The following is a 20622-nucleotide window of genomic DNA, read 5'->3' as shown; positions in this document are numbered from 1 at the left end:
GCATCAATATTATGAATATGTGTATCACTATGATCGAGATTCAATAAACCATTTATATTAAGTGTATGACCATAGAAGGTTTTATTCATGTAAACAAAACAATAATTATTCTTTGACTTAGATGAATAACCGTATTGCAATAAACATGATCCAATCATATTCATGCTCAACACAAACACCAAATAACATTTATTTTAGGTTCAACACTAATCCCGAAGGTAAAAGGAGTGTGCGATGGTGATCTTATCAACCTTGGAATCATTTCCAACACACATCGTCACCTTGCCCTTAACTAGTCTCTATTCATTTTGCAACTCCTGTTTCGAGTTACTAATCTTAGCAACTGAACTGGTATCAAATACCCTGGGGTCACTATGAACACTAGTAAAGTACACATCAATAACATGTATATCAAATATACTTTTGTTCACTTTGCCATCCTTCTTATCCGCCAAGTATTTGGGGTAGTTCCGCTTCTAGTGACCATTCTCTTTGCAGTAGAAGCACTCAGTTTCAGGCTTAGGTCTAGCTTTGGGCTTCTTCACGGGAGTGGCAACTTTCTTGCCATTCTTCTTGAAGTTCCCTTTCTTTCCCTTGCCATTTTACTTGAAACTAGTGGTCTTGTCAACCATCAACGCTTGATGCTTTTCTTGATTTCTACCTTCGCCAATTTCAGCATCGCGAAGAGCTTGGGAATCATTTCCGGTACCCCTTGGATATTATAGTTCATCACGAAGTTCTAGTAACTTGGTGATAGTGACTAGAGAACTATGTCAATCACTATCTTATCTGGAAGATTAACTCCCACTTGATTCAAGTGACTCTATTACTCAGACATTCTGAGCACATGCTCACTAGCTGAGCTATTCTCCTCCATCTTGTAGGCAAAGTACTTGTCGGAGGCCTCATACCTCTCGACTCGGGCATGAGTCTGAAATACCAATTTCAGCTCTTGGAACATCTTATATGCTCCATGGCGTTCAAAACGTTTTTGAAGTCCCGGTTCTAAGCCGTAAAGCATGGTGCACTAAACTATCAAGTAGTCATCATATCGAGCTTGCCAAACGTTCATAACGTCTGCATCTGCTCCTGCAATAGGTCCGTCAACTAGCGGTGCATCAAGGACATAATTATTCTATGCAGCAATGAGGATAATCCTTAGATCACAGAGCTAGTCCGCATCATTGCTACTAACATCTTTCAACATAGTTTTCTCTAGGAACATATCATAAATAAAACGGGGAAGCTATACGCGAGCAATTGATCTACAACATAGATATGCAAATACTATCAGGACTAAGTTCATGATAAATTTAAGTTCAATTAATCATATTACTTAAGAACTCTCACTTAGATAGACATCCCTCTAATCATCTAAGTGATCACGTGATCCATATCAACTAAACCATGTCCGATCATCACGTGTGATGAATTCAATGGTGAACATCACTATGTTGATCATATCTACTATATGATTCATGTTCGACCTTTCGGTCTCAATGTTTCGAGGCCATATCTGCATATGCTAGGCTCGTCAAGTTTAACCTGAGTATTCTGCGTGTGCAAAACTGGCTTGCACCCGTTGTATGTGAACGTAGATCTTATCACACACGATCATCATGTGGTGTCTTGGCACGACGAACTGTAGCAACGGTGCATACTCAGGGAGAACACTTATACCTTGAAATTTAGTGAGAGATCATCTTATAATGCTACTGTCAAACTAAGCAAAATAAGATGCATAAAGGATAAACATCGCATGCAATCAATATAAGTGATATGATATGGCCATCATCACCTTGTGCCTTTGATCTCCATCTCCAAAGCACCGCCATGATCACCACTGTCACCGGCTTGACACCTTGACCTCCATCGAAGCATCATCGTCGTCTCGCCAACTATTGCTTTCATGACTATCGCTACCGCTTAGTGATAAAGTAAAGCAATTACATGGCGATTGCATTTCATACAATAAAGCAACAACCATATGGCTCCTGCTAGTTGCTGATAACTCTGTTACAAAACAAGGTCATCTCATACAATAAAATTTAGCACCATGCCTTGACCATATCACATCACAGCATGCCCTACAAAAACAAGTTAGACGTCCTCTACTTTATTGTTGCAAGTTTTATGTGGCTGCTACGGGCTGAGCAAGAACCGTTCTTACCTATGCATCAAAAACCACAACGCGGTATAGTGATTGCTTTTTGATCTTCAGAAAGAACCCTGTTCATTGAATCCGATTCAACTAAAGTTGGAGAAACTGACACCCACCAGGCACATGTGTGCGAAGCACGTAGGTATAACCAGTCTCGCGTAAGCGTATTGCGTAATGTCGGTCTGAGCCGCTTCATCCAACAATACCGCTGAATCAAGAATCAACTAGTGACGGCAAGCAATATGTATATACCCACGTCCACAACTCCTTTGTGTTCTACTCGCGCATATAACATCTATGCATAGACCTGGCTTGGATGCCACTGTTGGGGAATGCAGTAATTTCAAAAAATTCCTACGCACACGCAAGATCTATCTAGGTGATGCATAGCAACGAGAGGGGAAGAGTGTTGTCTATGTACCCTTGTAGACCGTAAGCGAAAGCGTTATGACAACGCGGTTGATGTAGTCGTACGTCTTCACGATCTGACCGATCCTAGCACCGAAGGTACGGCACCTCCGCAATCTGCACACGTTCAGCTCGGTGACGTCCCACGAACTCTACATCCACCTGAGGTCGAGGGAGAGTTTCGTCAGCACGACAGCATGATGACGGTGATGATGAAGTTACCGACGCAGGGCTTCGCCTAAGCTCTACAACGATATGACCGAGGTGGAAATTTGTGGAGGGGGGCACCGCACACGGCTAAACAATCAACTTGTGTGTTCTAGGGTGCCCCCTGCCTGTATATAAAGGAGCAAGGAGGAGGCCGGCCGGCCCTCATGGGGCGCGCCCCAAGTAGGATTCCTACTAGAAATAGGAATCCTATTCCTAGTAGGTTTCCAACAAGGGAAGAGAGGGGGAAGGAAGGAGAGGGAGAGAGGGAGAAGGAAAGGGAGGGGGCGCCACCCCCTCCTAGTCCAATTCTGACCAGCCCATGGGGGACGGCCACCCCTTGAGGCTCTTCTCTCCTTTCCCGTATGGCCCATCAAGGCCCACTACTTCCTCCGACGAATTCCCGTAACTCTCCGTTACTCCGAAAAATACCCGAATCACTCGGAACCTTTCCGATGTCCGAATATAGCCTTCCAATATATCGATCTTTAGGTCTCGATCATTTTGAGACTCCTCGTCATGTTCGTGATCTCATCCGGGACTCCGAACAACCTTCGGTACATCAAATCACATAACTCATAATACAAATCATCATCGAACGTTAAGCGTGCGGACCTTACGGGTTCGAGAACTATGTAGACATGACCGAGACACATCTCCTGTCAATAACCAATAGCGGAACCTGGATGCTCATATTGGCTCCTACGTATTCTACGAAGATCTTTATCGGTCAAACCGCATAACAACATACGTTGTTCCCTTTGTCATCAGTATGTTACTTGCCCGAGATTTGATCGCCGGTATCCTCATACCTCGTTACCGGCAAGTCTCTTTACTCGTTCCGTAATGCATTATCCCGCAACTAACTCATTAGTCACATTGCTTGCAAGGCTTATAGTGATGTGCATTACCGAGAGGGCCTAGAGATACCTCTCCAATAATCGGAGTGACAAATCCTAATCTCGATCTATGCCTAGTCAACAAACACCATAGGAGACACCTGTAGAGCATCTTTATAGTCACCTAGTTACGTTGTGACGTTTGATAGCACACTAAGTGTTCCTCCGGTATTCGGGAGTTGCATAATCTCATAGTCATAGGAACATGTATAAGTCATGAAGAAAGCAATAGTAATAAACTAAACGATCATAGTGCTAAGCTAACGGATGGGTCTTGTCCATCACATCATTCTCTAATGATGTGATCCCGTTCATCAAATGACAACACATGTCTATGGCTAGGAAACTTAACCATCTTTGATTAACGAGCTAGTCTATTAGAGGCAAACTAGGGACACTCTGTTTGTCTATGTATTCACACATGTACTAAGTTTCCGGTTAATACAATTATAGCATGAGTAATAAACATTTATCATGATATAAGGAAATATAAATGACAAATTTATTATTACCTCTAGGGCATATTTCCTTCATTTCTATGTATTCTTGCATTTGTCTCTTGCATATTTGTTTCCCCTCATCTAGATGTCTTTTTCTTTGTTTTGTTCTACATTCACATCATCCAATTCATTGTAAATCTTTGTGAGATCTTATTTGCCTAGTGAGCTGAGATGAAAATTGTTCTTTCTCTGTGTTGAACTCGGACACACCGGTTTGTCTTTTTGGTCAAACCGAACCAATTCGGTGCCACCGAAGGAAACAACTTGGTGTAACCGATTTCAACTCTGAGAAGACAATTTACCACTTGCATCCTGCATAATTGATCTAGCTCCACTCGATGATTGTTCTCTACCAGCATCACACTTTATAAGTTGCTTTGCTCTGTGGCTCAAGGACCAAACCTATTTTGACTCACAATCCAGAAGATCCCTTCTTGCAAATTGATGTCGAAGGGGGAGAGAGAGCTCACATCAAAGCTTATTCCCTTAAAAAGGGGGAGAGTGCTTCAAAGGGGGAGAGTACTTAATCATATCAAACAGAGAGAGAGAGAGAGAGACCCCGGATGCTTGGTATTCGAGAAGTCACATGTCTTTAAAGGGGAAAGACATGTCAGTTTATTATTTGTTTTGCTCTAATTTTCTGTTCCTATATTCTCCCATTATCAAACATAAGATTCAGGGGGAGAAAGACATCTAAGGGAAAGAAATCTTGAATTCATTGCATATCTTTTCCTTGGGGACATGTCTATATCCAATGGGAGTACCTGGTACTCATTCTCTACATGTCATCTCAGTCTTGGTACTCTTGTGGCTCTTTGGTTTGCTCTGGTTAGTAGATATCTGTGTTATCTAACCTTGTTTACTCAGGTTCATCTCTTTCTAAGCCAACTTAAGACCACAAGGTAAGTATATGCATCTCACCCATGTGCATGATGATCTCTTACTGATGTACATATTGTTTACAAGAAGGACTCATGAACATGAAGGTACAATTCCCATATCCACATCATTTGCTCTGATGCATATAGCCAATATACATGTAACTCACTGCTTGCTCTATCATAATTATGCATTCACATGCTCCCATATTCCATAGTTTCATGGATGCATACATGTAGGGGGAGCCTATGCATGTTACATGTCTTTAAAAAGCCTTACCTGCTATTCTTTATATATCTCTATCTAAAGCTTTGATGTATGTTGTCATCAATTACCAAAAAGGGGGAGATTGAAAGCACAAGTGCTCCCTGGGTGGTTTTGGTAATTAATGTCAACATATCTCTTATTGGACTAATGTTTTTATCTAGTATATTTCAGATAAGTTCAACAGATGGAGTGGCACGGGCAAGAGGATGTGGAACCCCTTCAAGATGCTAAGGACAAAGGATTGGTTCAAGCTCAAAAGCTCAAGGCTCTACATTTTCAGTTTAATGATCCAAGATTACATTGAGTCCTTAGGAAAGCCAATACTATTAAAAGAGGATGAGGTGTCGCTTAATGGCTTTCTTGCTCTAAGTGCTTAGTGATATGCTCCAAAATCCCTCAACCACTTTCTCATATCCACATATGTCCCAAACCAAAAACCAAACTCGGCACCACCGAAACACTCTATCCGGCGTCACCGAGTTCACTTGACATAGCCACTACCAGAAACCCTAAATCAATTCGGTCTCATCGATGGGATCTCGGTCTCACCGAGATGGGCTTGCAAACTCTCTATTGCATGTTGCAATTATTTCGATCCCACCGAGATAAGCAATCGGTCCCAACGAGTTTGCTTGACCAACTCTCTGTTCTGCCTATTACCAAAATCGGTCTCACCGAGTTTGTGTAATCGGTCAAACCGAGATGAGGTTTTACCCTAACCTTAGCACATCGGCTCCACCGAGTTGATCATATCGGTCCCACCGAAAATCCTAACGTTCACATTTTGAACTAAATCGGTCTGACCGAGTTTCATTATTCGGTCCCACCGAGTTTGGTGATTTGTGTGTAACGGTTAGATTTTGTGTGGAGGCTATATATACCCCTCCACCCACTCTTCATTCATGAGGAGAGCCATCAGAACATGCCTACACTTCCAACATTCATTTTCTAAGAGAGAACCACCTACTCATGTGTTGAGACCAAGATATTCCATTCCAACCATATGAATCTTGATCTCTAGCCTTCTCCAAGTTGCTTTCCAGTCAAATCTTCTTTCCACCAAATCCAAATTAGTGAGAGAGAAGTTGAGTGTTGGGGAGACTGTCATTTGAAGCACAAGAGCAAGGAGTTGATCATCAACACACCGTCTATTACCTTTTGGAGAGTGGTGTCTCCTAGATTGGTTAGGTGTCACTTGGGAGCCTCTGTCAAAATTGTGGAGTTTAACCAAGGAGTTTGTACAGGCAAGGAGATCGCCTACTTCGTGAAGATCTACCCTAGTGAGGCAAGTCCTTCGTGGGTGATGGCCATGGTGGGATAGACAAGGTTGCTTCTTCGTGGACCCTTCGTGGGTGGAGCCCTCCGTGGACTCGCGCAACCGTTATCCTTCGTGGGTTGAAGTCTCCACCAACGTGGATGTACGATAGCACCACCTATCGAAACCACGCCAAAATCTCTGTGTCTACATTGCGTTTGCTCCCTCCAAACTCCTCCCTTTACCTTCATGTGCAATGTTTTACATTCCGCTGCTATACTCTTAGACTTGCATGTGTAGGTTGATTGCTTAACTAGTGCTAAGTTGCTAAAATCTGCCAAGACTTAAAATTGGGAAAATGCTAGATTTTTATTTGGTCAAGTAGTCTAATCACCCCCTCTAGACACCTCTTCTCGATTCTTTCATTGTTACACTTCAACTACATAAGTATTGACTAGATTGTAGCATTGCTTGTGCAAATAAACTATCTACAGTGAATAATGCAGCCCAACTTGCAGCTTCAGTCGGTAACTTGTGGTATTATTACTAAAAGTGTTTTGTGCAGGTTTCAACCTTCAGTGTTTATGATGCTAAACTTTAGTTGTAGGACAAAATGCACCTATTTTTGTGATATATGGAATTTGCATGTATTTGGCTGAATAAATATATTATATTACTCTAAACTCTGCATTTCCTTCTTCACTTTCAACAACACTTAATTGTACATTTCAAAGTATTTCGGTCATGGCAAACTAGAGTTCATGGTTTAGCAAGACTCATATTCATCACCTCAGTATTGCAATTTAATTTACCTTGCTTATTTGTTATTTTTTGGATGTTTCAGGAAGACACAAATTTGCAAATAGAACACGCAGAAAAACTCCACTGTAATCCACTAATACGAATAAGGCAATGGATCAGGATGGTGTTTCAAGAATTGAAATCAATTAGGACAACATGGATAAACATATCAAACTCTATTCTTCCCTGCACTGTCATTTGGGATTTTGAATTGGCTTCATGGAGTCCGATTCAAAGAATTTTTGTTTGAATGGTATCGTCATCATTATCTAATGGTTAGAGAAAACGGTGCGGCAAGGCACGCATACCCTTCTAGTACTGTCATTAGTTCGCATATTTTAGTTCGCATATAGAAAAAAATGCCAACATTCACAATGGATCCTTTTTAGTAAAGTTTGACCAACCTTTTAGTTCGCATATAAGATTTGACTAAAGTCAAGCCTCGATAAAGTTTGACCAACTTTATAGAAAAAAGTCCCAACATTCACAATCTGAAATCAATACCACTAGATATGTCATGAGTTAAAGTTTCATATTATATAACTTTAGCATGACAGATGTTGACATTTTTTCATATAAATACGGTCAAATTTTGTGAAGTTTGACTTCAGAGAATTCTAATATGCAGAGTAAAAAGTATGAAGTACTAAAACAAGGACGAGTGATGACAGGTGGGGCCAACAGGGTCCACCTACAAATCTCATTACTGTGGCCCACTTGTCGGCGCCTCAACATCCCTAAATTGTTTTTTAGCTGGACCTCCCAGTGGTTTTGCATAGTGGCTCCAGCTAATGAATGCCCTTCTTCTCTTTCCCCTCACGGCAGAGAAGCTGATCGATCAGAAAAGGTGATCAAATCAAGCCAGTCCGCCAAAAAACAGAACAGCTTTCCACGCGAGGTCGAGAAGCCTCTCGAACCTTCCGGATTCCCTCAAACCCTAGCTTAAACCCTAGCATTCTCGCCCGAATTGGCGCGGCGGCCTCTATGGCTGAAGAGGAGAAGGCGGCGACGGCGGAGGGGGACGAGAAGGAGGACGTGAGCGACGCCGACGACTCGCCCCTCCCGGCGTTGAGGCGTCGCGCGGCGGCGAGCGACGACGACGAGGAGGAGGACGAGGGCGGCGGCGGCGGAGGCGAGGGGAGTGGTTCCTCGCCGCCGTCGAGGGTGGTCGGGTCCGATTCCGATTCCGACTCCGACGAGCTGGGCGCGGCCGAGGTGTACGGCGAAGACGAGGGTTCTGAGGAATGCGAGGAGGTTCGCAAGGAGTTCGACGCAGGATCTGGGGGTGGTGGAGAGGCCGAGGAAGTGGCGCCGGATGAGGTGGCTGCGGCGCCGGAGGACGAGGGGAGGTACGAGGAGGAGGAGGCCCAGGCTGAGACTGGAGCCGAACTGAAAGAAGATGACAAGGAGAACAAGGGGTTCGAGCCCGACGCCGTGCCGAGAACAGGTGCCTTCTACATGCACGATGATCGCTTCCAGAACAAGGAAAACCGCGGCCGCGGGCGCCAGAGGTTCGAGCCTTTCCGTCTTTCACTGGTTGCTTCCTCTTCTGTTATTCACCCGAGGCTCTGTAGTATGCCTCTCTGACTGTACAAGCTAGTCTGAACTCTGAAAGCATGTGCATCGCATTTTAGTTGCAGCAAGGATTGTCGATCAAATTTAAGCCCCCCACATGAAAAATGGGTGCCTTGGTAGGAGCACCTACATGCTTAGAGTGAGTCAACTGTTCCACGGTTGGAGATTGTATGATAAGATCGGGCATTCAAAGGAAACATCGTGTAACACTGTCTAGATGGAACTTGTACAAGTGCTGTTTGTTGTAAGAGCTTAAACAGATAAACTGCTACCTAACTGCATTTTGTTACTCACTGTCATTGACTGCTTGGCACAACTTCTAGAGATTGGTAGAGTTTGAAGTTGGCTCCCTTCTCTATAATTTTTTCCATCTGTATTCACTGCAAATTTTAGCCCATAGTGTCTGCCTGATATATCCATGTTATTAATTCAGGGACTTTTTCGGTGGCCAAAAGTTATGGAATTTTAAAGATGATAGCGTATGGCTGCATGATCGGTTTGATGAGATCAATACCCATGGTGTTCAGCATGACAGTGTGTGTATCACGCCTTTCCCCCCTATCTATTATGTACTACTCCCTCTGTAAACTATATTAGTTTACGGAGGGAGTAGTATTCTTACTGACTCTGTTGATTTGGTTTGCTTTGTTTAGACAAGGAGGCCAAGAAGTCCTTTTAGAGCATGGGCTGGTGGTAGAACTCATGACGTTAACCATGATCGGTTTGATGAGATCAATACCCGTTATGTTAAACATGACAGTGTGTGTATCACGCCTTCCCCCCTATCTATTATGTAGTGTTCTTACTGACTTCGCTGATTTGCTTTGCTTTGTTTAGACAAGGAGGCCAAGAAGTCCTTTTAGAGCATGGGCTGGTGGTAGAACTCATGACGTTAACCACGATCAGTCTGATGAGATCAATACCCGTTATGTTCAACATGACAGTGTGTGTATCACGCCTTTCCCCCTATCTATTATGTAGTGTTCTTACTGACTTAGTTGATTTTCTTTGCTTTGTTTAGATAAGGAGGCCAAGAAGTCCTTTTAGAGCATGGGCTGGTGGTAGAACTCATGACATTAACCATGGTTCTCTAGAAAGAACCAAATCCGCATCCTATTATCATGATTACAGAGCAGACTACAAGTATGGGAGTACCAACAACTACAATAGATTCCCAAAAGAGGCCAACATTTCCTATTACAGCGCCAAGAACTACAGAAGTGTTCCAGGAAAATCCCATTCGTACTATGATGAGCAGAACTTTTATAATGCTCGGACAGAATCTCGAATCTGTTATGTGAATGCTAAAGGTTACAACAATGCACCAAATGTTAACAGAGGGAAACCATCAAGGCCCTACCAACCTACCTGGAAGAATACTTTGCAAACCTCTTCAGTGCAAAACAATAGGTAAAGTGTGAATCCATTCCCCACTTCTTAGAGATTGCTAGCTGAATTTAGCATTAACTATGTTGTTGCCTATCCTTCATAGGGCATATTCCAGATCACAGAATGAGGAGGGCTGTTCTGATATAGGTGTGGGAAAGAACTCACATCGAACTTTAAGTTTGCAGAATGAACAAGAGTTTTCGTCGAAGCAAGAACCCCCCTTTGTAGAAAGAAGGAAAGCACGACCTGACATTTTAAGTAAGCTCTTCTCATCCTCCGTTCGAATGGCACATAGTTCTCTGAAACCTCAGTCTCGTCCCAGTTTTGGACTGAAGGCGTTTGCTCCTTCTGGTGAGCATGGAAATACTGCTGGTTCTCTTAGTATGGTAAAAGGCATGCCTAACCTTGGTTCTCATTCAACTGTATCAACATCAAATAGCCAATATTCAGAATCCAGGGATCAAGGAAGTGGTTTGAACATTGGTGTCCCCACAAAGAACAAACTTTCTGCTCAGATATTCCATCAAAACATTGCCAGTGCCAGCAAAATTCAGTCTCATCCACAAAATACACTGATAAGTTCAACTGAAGATGCAGAGACCAGTCCCCCTCCTGGGTCAAACAATTCTTTAGCACCGTCTGTTATAATAGTGCAAAATGATAAGGTAGAAGCAGTGAGTGGCTCTTTCCCTTGTGGTGGTGGTCATGCTCTTGATGTTACGGGAGCAAAGGACCTTACTCTTGGCACTCCAGCAGTATTGCCAGGTATGTATTGTCAGTTCCCCTCAAAAATAAAAAAAAGGTATGTATTGTTAGTTGGGATACATGACATATATGAATTTAATTATAAAATTGCAACCAGTAGAGCAGTCCAGCCACCCCGTAAAAAAAGTAGAGCAGCCCAACCATTTAAGGTTTGTTCTGACTTGGCACAGAAACTTTCATGCAGTCATGCACTTCACAAAGTGGGGAAATGGCAACGAGATTTGATTTCAACAGGTTTTAAATATTCTAGCATGAATTTGATAACTCAAATAGTTCCTTCTTTACGATTTGGAGATCCAGAAGTGCGTATGGGCCAAGTTTCAACCGTAGCCTAGCTTCTAGAGAACTTTAGGAAATACTACTCTGTGGTCATTCCAGAATAAGGATTAGGTCTAGGTATCATTTTATTTGCAGAGTTGTAGCCTTGCTGGTTCATACCAATTCTTGGTTGGTGTTATGCTAATATATAGGGATTGACTATTCGTCACCCTGGGCGAGGAATAGTTATTCTTCACCCCCCTCTGTTTCAACATTAATGCACCGTAATTTTACTTTCCGTAAATTTTGTCTTATTTTAGACGTAAAAAGAGAACATAAGAAAACATATATATTGTACCTGTCCTTTTCTTCTGAAATGTGTGCATGCTTGAGGCTCTGGTCCTGCACATTCTCTGCTACCCTAACTTTCAACTCCATTTCCTCGGCAGTTATGAAGTTTGGTGAGCAGCATCCTAGGGGACCTGATATCCCATGCACTGGTATGGCTTTCCCAGGACTTTTGGCTCATCAACCCAGTGACAATTCTGAGCTTAATCAAATTACTTGGTATGTGGGATTCAATTTTCATATAGATCTTTCGGAAGAAGTATTGCTTCATTTTTCTGATTGGTATCTTGATATTGAAGCTGCAAACTCCATTTAGCTAACTTCTTCATGAGTACCACAGATATTTCTGATTAGTTGTGGTGCACTCTGCAGGGTTCAGAAACTTGTTATCTTGTTAGTACTATTATTTGGGCGAAGCTGTTTTTTTTAGAAAATGGAAGCTTCATTACCCCCAGCCTCTGCGCCAGCTAAGGATGAATACAACCGAATTATTTCAAATACAATAAAATCGGCAAAAAGAAGAAGAAAAAAAGGACGCCGAGGCATATTGCCAAACGCGATACAAGCCATAGACGAGTCATTTGGGCCAACCTATGTCTCAACTCTCAACAGTCCTACACTACTTGTCCATGCCATGCCATAAATGGATTTTTTTCCTGTAGAAAAATTATCGGACATACAGACAATACTTATCCATGGCGTGCTGAAGGCCTGTCTGTGTTGGGCATGGTATCCACGGATACTGTACGTTCCTGTCATATGCTATCACAGAATAGATGAATATGACAACCATGGGTTCCTAGGAAGAACATCATGGTACTGAACTGGTTGATCACATGGTAGTTACTGGCAAAATTAGTCTGATTCCATTTTGTAGGATCCTCGAATTCGCTGTTAAGATTGGTTGAACATGCTTAATCAGAGCATGTAATATGCTTGAGCTCTTAATCAGTAGCCAGCAATTCTAGTTACATCCATTTTACTATGGTTGGATCGTGTTATCTTATTCTTTGATCTAAACCGGCATTTGATCCCTCTTTGACTTCATTTGCTGAAAATTAGGCTGCAAACATTGTCTGGTGCTACTGGGGTTCTTGGGGCAACACATGATCCTTCTTATATTGGCAGTCATTATCCCCAACTATCAGTATTCCCAAGGTAAAATCCTAACTTCGGTGTCCTTTATGTTGCACGCTTTCAGATATCATGTTCTTACCTTATAGGTGTATGTATATACTTTGCAACAAAGCTAGCTGGTATTTGCCTAACTGCAGTTGTAGTTAAATCAGTTGCAGTCAGAGTTTAGCATCTGAACTCTGAAAAATAATCACCTATAACAGTTACAGTTGTATGTATACTCCTGGTCAGTATTTTTTTTTTGGCACACTTTCTGGTCAGGTTGGTGCTAAAGATTTTGGCTATCTTCAATGTAATCACAATTACAGCATGCAGATTATTAGGACACCATAATCTCAGAGCTAGTTTTTCCTATGTCTTCTTACAATCTGGAGCTCAAATTTTCTGGTTACACTGAATTGAATGGCTGGCCTCGACAATTACAAGGTTCTCAACTAGCCTTTCTCTGTACCGTGTTCCCACTGCGAGTCGGACTTTTGCTTTAGCTGCCTTCCTGGGAGTTCCAGTATAAGTCATAAAATAGTAGAAAACGTTTCTGTGTAGGAAGTCGGTAATTTATTTTTTCGAAAAGAGGAAGTCAGTATATGGCTTCATGGATATTGGAAATGGGATGTTGGAGGTTTTTGCGTTTCACCACCTGTTCCATTGATTCTTTTATAGGCATCAATGTACAACACACGAATTTGTGTAACTTTATACCTTGTATCTTGGTGTGTGCATTTCTTTTCTTCATTCCAGTTCTTTGCAGATTCGAGGTTTTGTATCCATGTAGAGTGCCTGCCAGCGGCCTGACTATTTCAAGCCAGATCGCATGTTTTACTTGGGAAACTTGCATAGACAAACAAGAACTACAGTGCAGTACAAGAAGGATGAATACCCATTGCTTTATGTTAATTTCTTCTTTTTCCCTGCAGACACCATTGTGTTACTGAAGTTCCTGTTTTGTTGAACTCCCCTGAAATACCAGGTGAAAGAAACCACTCAGTCTCATTGCATATTCTGTATTCTTTTAGTCTTAACTGATGTTTAAATGGTAATTATTCTCTAGATCTTACTTTATAAGTACAACTTATATTTTATCTCTTTACCTTTTTGGTGGAGGTTGTAGGTCATGAGCTTGGCCAGCGCAAGAACAAACTTCTCAGGTAAGCTCGGATCATGGGAATTAAATAAGGTTTCTGCGTCGTGTTAACACCAAGTAATATGTATTGACATCGCTTATAATTTATCAGATACTCAGAGATGAACTTCGCTTCATGAACATGGTAAGTTTGTGACAACCAAAGCTCACAGGACCAGCTTTCAGTCCGTATCAGAAGTAACTACCGCATTCTGCATTGTATTGCTACAGCTGTCAATTATAGCGCACAGTTCAGTACTTTCTAAGTCCAAGCCCTGAGCTCCTTGTTTTTTCCTCCTGAAGCACTTTGTCACTGTAACAAAATACACCAGGTATGCCCACTTTGCGGCTTCCGAGTAGATCTTGGAAAAAGATGCTGCCCTCTTCGTTATTGACAGCACTTAATTGCATTGACTTGTGAATCTAGGTTTTGTTATAGTACTCCCTCCGGTCCTTTTTACTCTGCATATTAGAATTCTCTGAAGTCAAACTTCACAGAGTTTGACCGTATTTATATAAAAAAAATATCAACATATGCCATGCTACAGTTATACAATATGAAACTTTAAGTCATGACACATCTATTGATATTGATTTCAGATTGTGAATGTTGGTACTTTTTTCTATAAAGTTGGTCAAACTTTATGAGGCTTGACTTCAGTCAAATCTTATATGCGAACTAAAAAGGACCGGAGGGAGTAACACATAGGCTTTGGACGATGTGTTCACTGTTTCTAGGCAATTGGCACTTTGACTGCCATGGGAGGAAGTTCTCCCCTTTGCTGTTTGTACAACTGTATATTCATATTCTATTTTGGTTTCATTGGAACCACCAACCTATTTGGTTGCAAAATTCTGCCATGAGTTGGCTAGCATCTCATTCTTCTTGAACTGCCTTGGGTTCAGCAATCACTAGGAAACAGAGAGCAACCTTTATATACTCTTAAGATGTATTGTGATTTTTCATTGTTTGTTCAATCATGTGTGTGGCATGTACAAGTCTAAATTAGGTTATACGATTCGTGGGTGTAAATGTGTAATGTTGCTGCTCGATGTAATCTTGGCAGGTTGGACTGTTTAAGTAAGCAAGTCCTTTTGCTATAGTCCCGTCTCCTGTGCACTGGCCTGCTCCTTCTGCTGGGTCTGGTATTCCATTATAACCACATGCCAGTATGTTTTTTCTTGTTTGTCATTTTTCCTCATGGACATGCCACTATTGATTGCTTATGACCTTGGCAGATCTCTCAGCATGATGATCCCAAGGTGGCAGTTCCGGTCCGTGAACTCTTGCTCCTGGCCAAGAGGAGTAACTTTGCCTCTGCTCTGCTCTTCTCTCCGTAGTAATTTCCGGTTGATTTGATCGTTTTGTCAGCATGGCCTTGGTTTGATATTTCTTCTAACCAACCGCAAACCATATCGCTTCTCACTATTAGTAGTAGCATGTTGACTCCTAGTTGGTGGTTAGCCATGTCTTCGTACTCTTTTTGACGGAACTCGGTGTAGATTATTTTGTATGCTGCTTATACTTCTGTTCTTATGTGCTGCTAGGACATAGTTAAACCCAGCCTTGTAGTCAGAGAGGAGAGCCATATGATTCCTGTCCGTTGGATGATTTGGATCAGTTGTTCGTGTCTGGTGAACATCTGGTTGCAAGCACGGCCCACATAGATAGATTCCCTCTGCAGAAAACGGGCAAGGCAGAAGGACATGTCCTCTTCATCCTAGTTCAGTAGTTCGGCTCCAAACATGAAAACATGATCGTGGTTAGGACATGGGCCCTGGCTGTGCGCACTTGAGCTTGTGAGTTGGTCACAAGCAGCAGTCTATCTGGCTATCTCTGCCGGGAGTGGTGTTCATTTACATGCCGGCAGGGAATCCGGAACACCCACCAAGCCTAGATCGCAGCTCATCCCTGGTTGCCCGCCCGCCCGCATGACTATCCGAAGCGACAGAACAATGTCTTTTCCCGTGCATACGATGGATGGACACTCTTGACAGAAAGAGCCAACCACACACTATGGTGCTCCTCTGCTTTTTCTGCGGTCTCGTTTCCTCGGGTAAGTTTTGGGCACACGTGGTATGGTTCTCGGCCGTCCGCGAGACACACATCACTCTCACACCATCGGCTCATCATCGCACATCGTTTCGGTTTAACTAAAGCAAACATTTCTGGTGAAACGTCTCTACGTTTCATGTCGCAGTGAGCAGATAGTACCGGGCACCTAGAGTGCTGGCTAGGGTGGCCCAGGCAGGCATGGAGAGTGGCGGAAGGTACTGAAAACTTGTCACAGATCGTGTTGGCTTCATATAATTCGGGCATCGATCCAGAACGAGGCAAGGGGCAAACGGTACACCCCGTCCCTCTCGGGCAAGCGTACGGCCTCACCTGCGCCCCCAGCCCAGCGAGCCAATAATGCCGCGCTGGCCGGGCCCGCCTGCCATGCCTGTCCGTCGGGCCACTGCCTTGCAGATAGATAGATGCGCACACACAGACATTCGCGCGCCGAGCAGGCAGGTAAATCGCGGAGGCCCACCACTAGATTCTCCGCTCACTGGATCAAAGCTGGAGGCGATTAAGATGTTGCGCGTAGCCATCTGCAGATATGACGGATTAATCAATCAATCAATCCATCTCTTGGAGCGCATTATGCTAGCTTTCGGCAAGTAGAAAGGTGACAGCGCCATACAACACGAGATGGTAGCGGCACCGAGAGATTCTTCTCCCTCGAGTTAGTACCGCCGGCAAAAGATGAACGCTTGAATACTTAGTACTAGTACATCCGTTTTCTCATGAACACGCAGAGGAGTGCGTTGATGCAGTCACTTGGAATTAGTCCGCATTTTACCAAACGAGCTGAGCAAGAACGCCGTAGGATTTTTCAAATTTGCATAGATATAGCGGCAATTGGCCAAAAAATTAAAAGGTCGTCGTGGTCTGCAAGGAAGAGATGCACTGTGGCATGCGTCAACTAAGGCGACCAGAGCCTATTCTATACCCTTGAGCGCCCTTGTTTAAAAATGTGGTGTCTCTTGGGCGCAAGGGCAAGGCGGATATGGTTTTATATGGTAATAATCGTCGCGGTCTTGCTTGTGCATGTACGTATATATGCTCACGTTGCAGCGCATATATATTCCCCACCCACCGAAGGGAAAGCTACAAACATACACTATACACACTATACACACTGATCGCCGATGTGCACAAGTGAAAGACACGTATGTGTCAGCCTGTGAACCCTGACGTGTTTAACCTAACTTTTCCCTGTTTTCAGTTGCTTGTACATGCTTTTTGATCTTCCGAAAAGGAGGGCTTTCGGTTACCTGTGTGTACGTGAAAGGCCATCCAGCCTCTCATTGGCACGATGCATGATTGGCTCCTTCTATTCTATGGTTATGCTTTCAGCTCAGTTTGTAGTGTATGTACGTACGCATACATGGGCATCGCGATGTGCGTGTGTTCCAAAACGCATGATTCCACGAGTGGTAGCGCCAATAAGCAAGCACATTGTCACATGGAGGGCTGGCCAGCTTGTCTGTCCCCTTGTCAAACCGGCTCATGACTCTGTCTTGCACCGAAACAAAAGCTATGATTGTATTCAATTTCAACATCGGGAGCTGCTTCAGACTTTTGAGCTAACATATAGCCCACTTTTTTTATACTGCCCGACGCTGCTGCTTATATGCATATATATTCTCATCCCTTTGCCTCATTCCAAGCGCTTGGCTTTGCTTTGGTAGGTCTGCTCGCTCACCAGCTTGTCTCTTCTTCCTCGTCGCCTTAAAAGGGCCTCTGCGCTTTGCAGTGCGCTTTTCACTTCAGAGCCTCACTTCTCAGAGACTTCGGAGAGAAGCCGTGGTGAGATAGAGATAGAGATAGAGATAGAGGGAGGAGAGGATGGGGAGGAAGCTAGGGCTGGAGAGGGTGCTGGACTGCTTCTCGCTCTCGGTGTGCGCCAACGCCTGCGTCTGCGTGCACGCGGTGGAGGACGAGGACGAGGAGAACGAGGGGAAGGCCCTGGTGAGCGCGCAGCTGGACGAGCTGCTCAAGCTCAAGGACTTCGGCGGTGGGGCTAAGACTCTTGCCTTCCATCTGGAGCCAAAGGTAAACAAGAATTAACTAACGCCCGTTCTATCTCTCTATCTAAGACGCCTCTGCACAACATGCTGTGGACACTGCTAATATTCACTATGGATGCAGACAGTGGAGCTGAGGGTGTCCATGCACTGCTACGGATGCGCCAGGAAAGTTCAGAAGCACATCTCCAAGATGGAAGGTACGAGGCGAATAGTAACTGAACCTTTAAATCCCCTTTTCGGGGCAGTGTTGAGATTCTTTTGATAGGGCATAGCGCTAAAAGCATACAATCATGCTGGGGTACTTGTTATCGTAAAGTTCCTATCATTTGACTCCAAACAAAAAAGGAATTGCAGAGTTATACAACTGATCTGTCCGTAAGCTTTGCTAATTATTCGCCAGAGGGACAACTTGACAGCTTGTTTTTTTTTTCCTTCCTTGATTATCTCACTGCAATTGCTTTCGAACCTGCACAGCACACAGCAGATCTCTGCCTCGTGTCTTACTCTAAGTTTATCTTCCCTTTCAACACCACCTCTCAATGTGTTGATAATTCGGACATAGCCAAGTGTGCATTTCTTACTGCTGCTAGTATCATTTGATAAAAAAAAGCAGAGCGTCCATTTCTTATTAGTGGGGCGGGGCATTAGTATATCCAGGATCTCGAAGTAATCAACGACTGTGAAATGTGGCGCGGATCTGTAGACCGGATAATTTTTCAAAGTAGAGTAGCGCCGTAGCCAGCCACCACATGGGCGGGCGGAGCGCAACGTCTCAGAAGCCCAGAAGCATTTGCAGCAGAGATAAGTCGCGGCCTGTCAGACGCAGGAAGAGAAAAATGTATGCCCTGCGGCAGGTTGACCTCTGTGCGCCTCCAGTCATTCATTTCAAAATTTCAATACAACAAGTGAAAGAAAACCCCAAATTTCTACTCTGCTCTGCTCTGCCGCACGCGTTGCCGGGCTAATGGCGAACAGTGAACGCAGCCACGCGGCCATGAGCTCCGGAAAGCTTTTAGGTTAGTAGTACGCCAGTACTGTTGTGGCATGTTACGGAATAAAACACAGGTCACCGACTCGCCGCAGCCGGTGGACTCGCGGGTGGGCGTCGATCCACCTCCGTTCGGCCCTGTGCGCCTGAGTTGGCTCCGGTGTCGTTTCGGCCGCGCGCCGATGCATGCAGCATGGATCGGGCTCCTTCCGTTCGCGCGGCCGCTGCGGCGCTGCGGTACTGCATGATACTGCATGCTTGGGCGCATCTGCACATGTTGCTACTCTGCGCATGTGCAGGGCTGCCTGCCTTTTCTGGAAAAACTTTTGGTGGCACCGCCAGTCGGTGCCCAAGATTTGGTACTACCTCCGTCCCGGTGTATAAGTCATTCACGTAGTTTTAGGTCAACAATTTAACTATCTAAATATGTATTATATGTGACAAAAAATATATATTTAGAAACTACATCTGTGTAGAAATCTAGTGATATACTTTTCATGACATATAACACATATTTAATTCCTTAAATCGATGACCTAGAACTACGCGAATGACTTATACACCGAGACGGAGGTAGTACTACTGCTACTGCTGCCGCGCTCATAATTGAGCTGCCACCACCTTCACCGTACGGCTCACTGTCGGAGCATCTGCGTCGATAGATATTATCATATCAGTTCAGTGAAAATATGTTGATTTACGAGTCAGAGTACTGGACGAGCGATCATTTTAACATTTTGCTTCTGTTCTTGTGTGTCCAGGTGTGTCGTCGTTTGAGGTGGATTTGGAGAACAAGAAGGTGGTGGTGACGGGGGACGTGACGCCCTATGAGGTGCTGCAGAGCGTCTCCAAGGTGATGAAGTTTGCGGAGCTGTTGGTGGCCCCCAAGTCCCCGGCTCCGAGTAGATAGACGATGATGATGATAAGCTGATAGGGTGGGTGTGACACATTTCACTGATGATAAAACCAAATATATATGCCATGATTGTCACGCATGGCACGCGTACGTGGCAGCACACGCAAGCATGGCAAGGAAGAAACTATTGGAAGATTGTAACTAGGAGATCAAGGAAAAAGAGGATGGTTTGGGTCTAATTGATTGATCTACTCAAAAGAAAAAAGAAAAACAGCCCATCCATACATGCATCATGCTTTTTTTTGCATGATAACACGTGTCTCATTTATATCATAAAGAACAAAGTATAAGTCACGTAAGAATCGACATGACAAAACTGAAAAGATAGCAAAATATCTCTGAGCTTGACACCAACGCCCATCACCTGTCTCCGGCACCACCACAACAGCCACCGAAAAAAAGAATCACGGATCACCTCCTCACCCGAGCTTGACGTGGCTCCATCGTTGAAATGCAGCTTTGCGGACCTCTAAGGTGGCTCACCAAGAGTGAAGCCTTTGCCGTTGAACCAATCAGACCGGGACAACACTCCGAACACACAATCGAACTTCAGATCTGGCACCCCACCACGACTAAGACGCCGAAGGAGGAAACCATATCTGCCATCCACGAACCACGAACCCAGCACACGTTTTCGTCTTCCAGATGTCGTCGATGCAGACTACAATCTGC

General features: G+C 43.9%; 2 protein-coding genes across 8 annotated transcripts; both read left to right on the top strand.

The window, feature by feature from the left end:
* Nucleotides 1–8181: 8181 nt before the first annotated feature.
* Nucleotides 8182–15581, top strand: LOC119268990 (protein MLN51 homolog). 7 transcript variants are annotated; one of them, XM_037550726.1, is made up of 14 exons: nt 8182–8888; nt 9386–9488; nt 9606–9713; nt 9790–9897; nt 9974–10362; nt 10445–11106; nt 11814–11931; nt 12775–12870; nt 13764–13816; nt 13958–13994; nt 14082–14114; nt 14201–14301; nt 15037–15110; nt 15209–15581. In XM_037550726.1, exons 1-11 carry the CDS (start codon nt 8362–8364, stop codon nt 14107–14109), a joined length of 2229 nt encoding a protein of 742 aa, XP_037406623.1. In that variant the 5' UTR covers nt 8182–8361; the 3' UTR covers nt 14110–14114; nt 14201–14301; nt 15037–15110; nt 15209–15581. The 7 variants fall into 7 exon arrangements, with proteins under 7 accessions (XP_037406623.1, XP_037406620.1, XP_037406622.1 ...); XM_037550723.1 differs by having other exon boundaries at nt 15037–15115; XM_037550725.1 differs by lacking the exon at nt 14201–14301.
* A 2078-nt stretch (nt 15582–17659) lies between these two features.
* LOC119268989 (protein SODIUM POTASSIUM ROOT DEFECTIVE 2-like) lies at nt 17660–20129 on the top strand. The gene is made up of 3 exons (XM_037550720.1): nt 17660–18071; nt 18168–18243; nt 19796–20129. Exons 1-3 carry the CDS (start codon nt 17865–17867, stop codon nt 19942–19944), a joined length of 432 nt encoding a protein of 143 aa, XP_037406617.1. The 5' UTR covers nt 17660–17864; the 3' UTR covers nt 19945–20129.
* The last annotated feature ends 493 nt before the right edge of the window (nt 20130–20622 follow it).

This window comes from Triticum dicoccoides, chromosome 3A (genome assembly GCF_002162155.2).
Source record: "Triticum dicoccoides isolate Atlit2015 ecotype Zavitan chromosome 3A, WEW_v2.0, whole genome shotgun sequence".
NCBI lineage: Eukaryota > Viridiplantae > Streptophyta > Magnoliopsida > Poales > Poaceae > Triticum > Triticum dicoccoides.
This window is presented reverse-complemented; position numbering and strand designations above follow the sequence as displayed.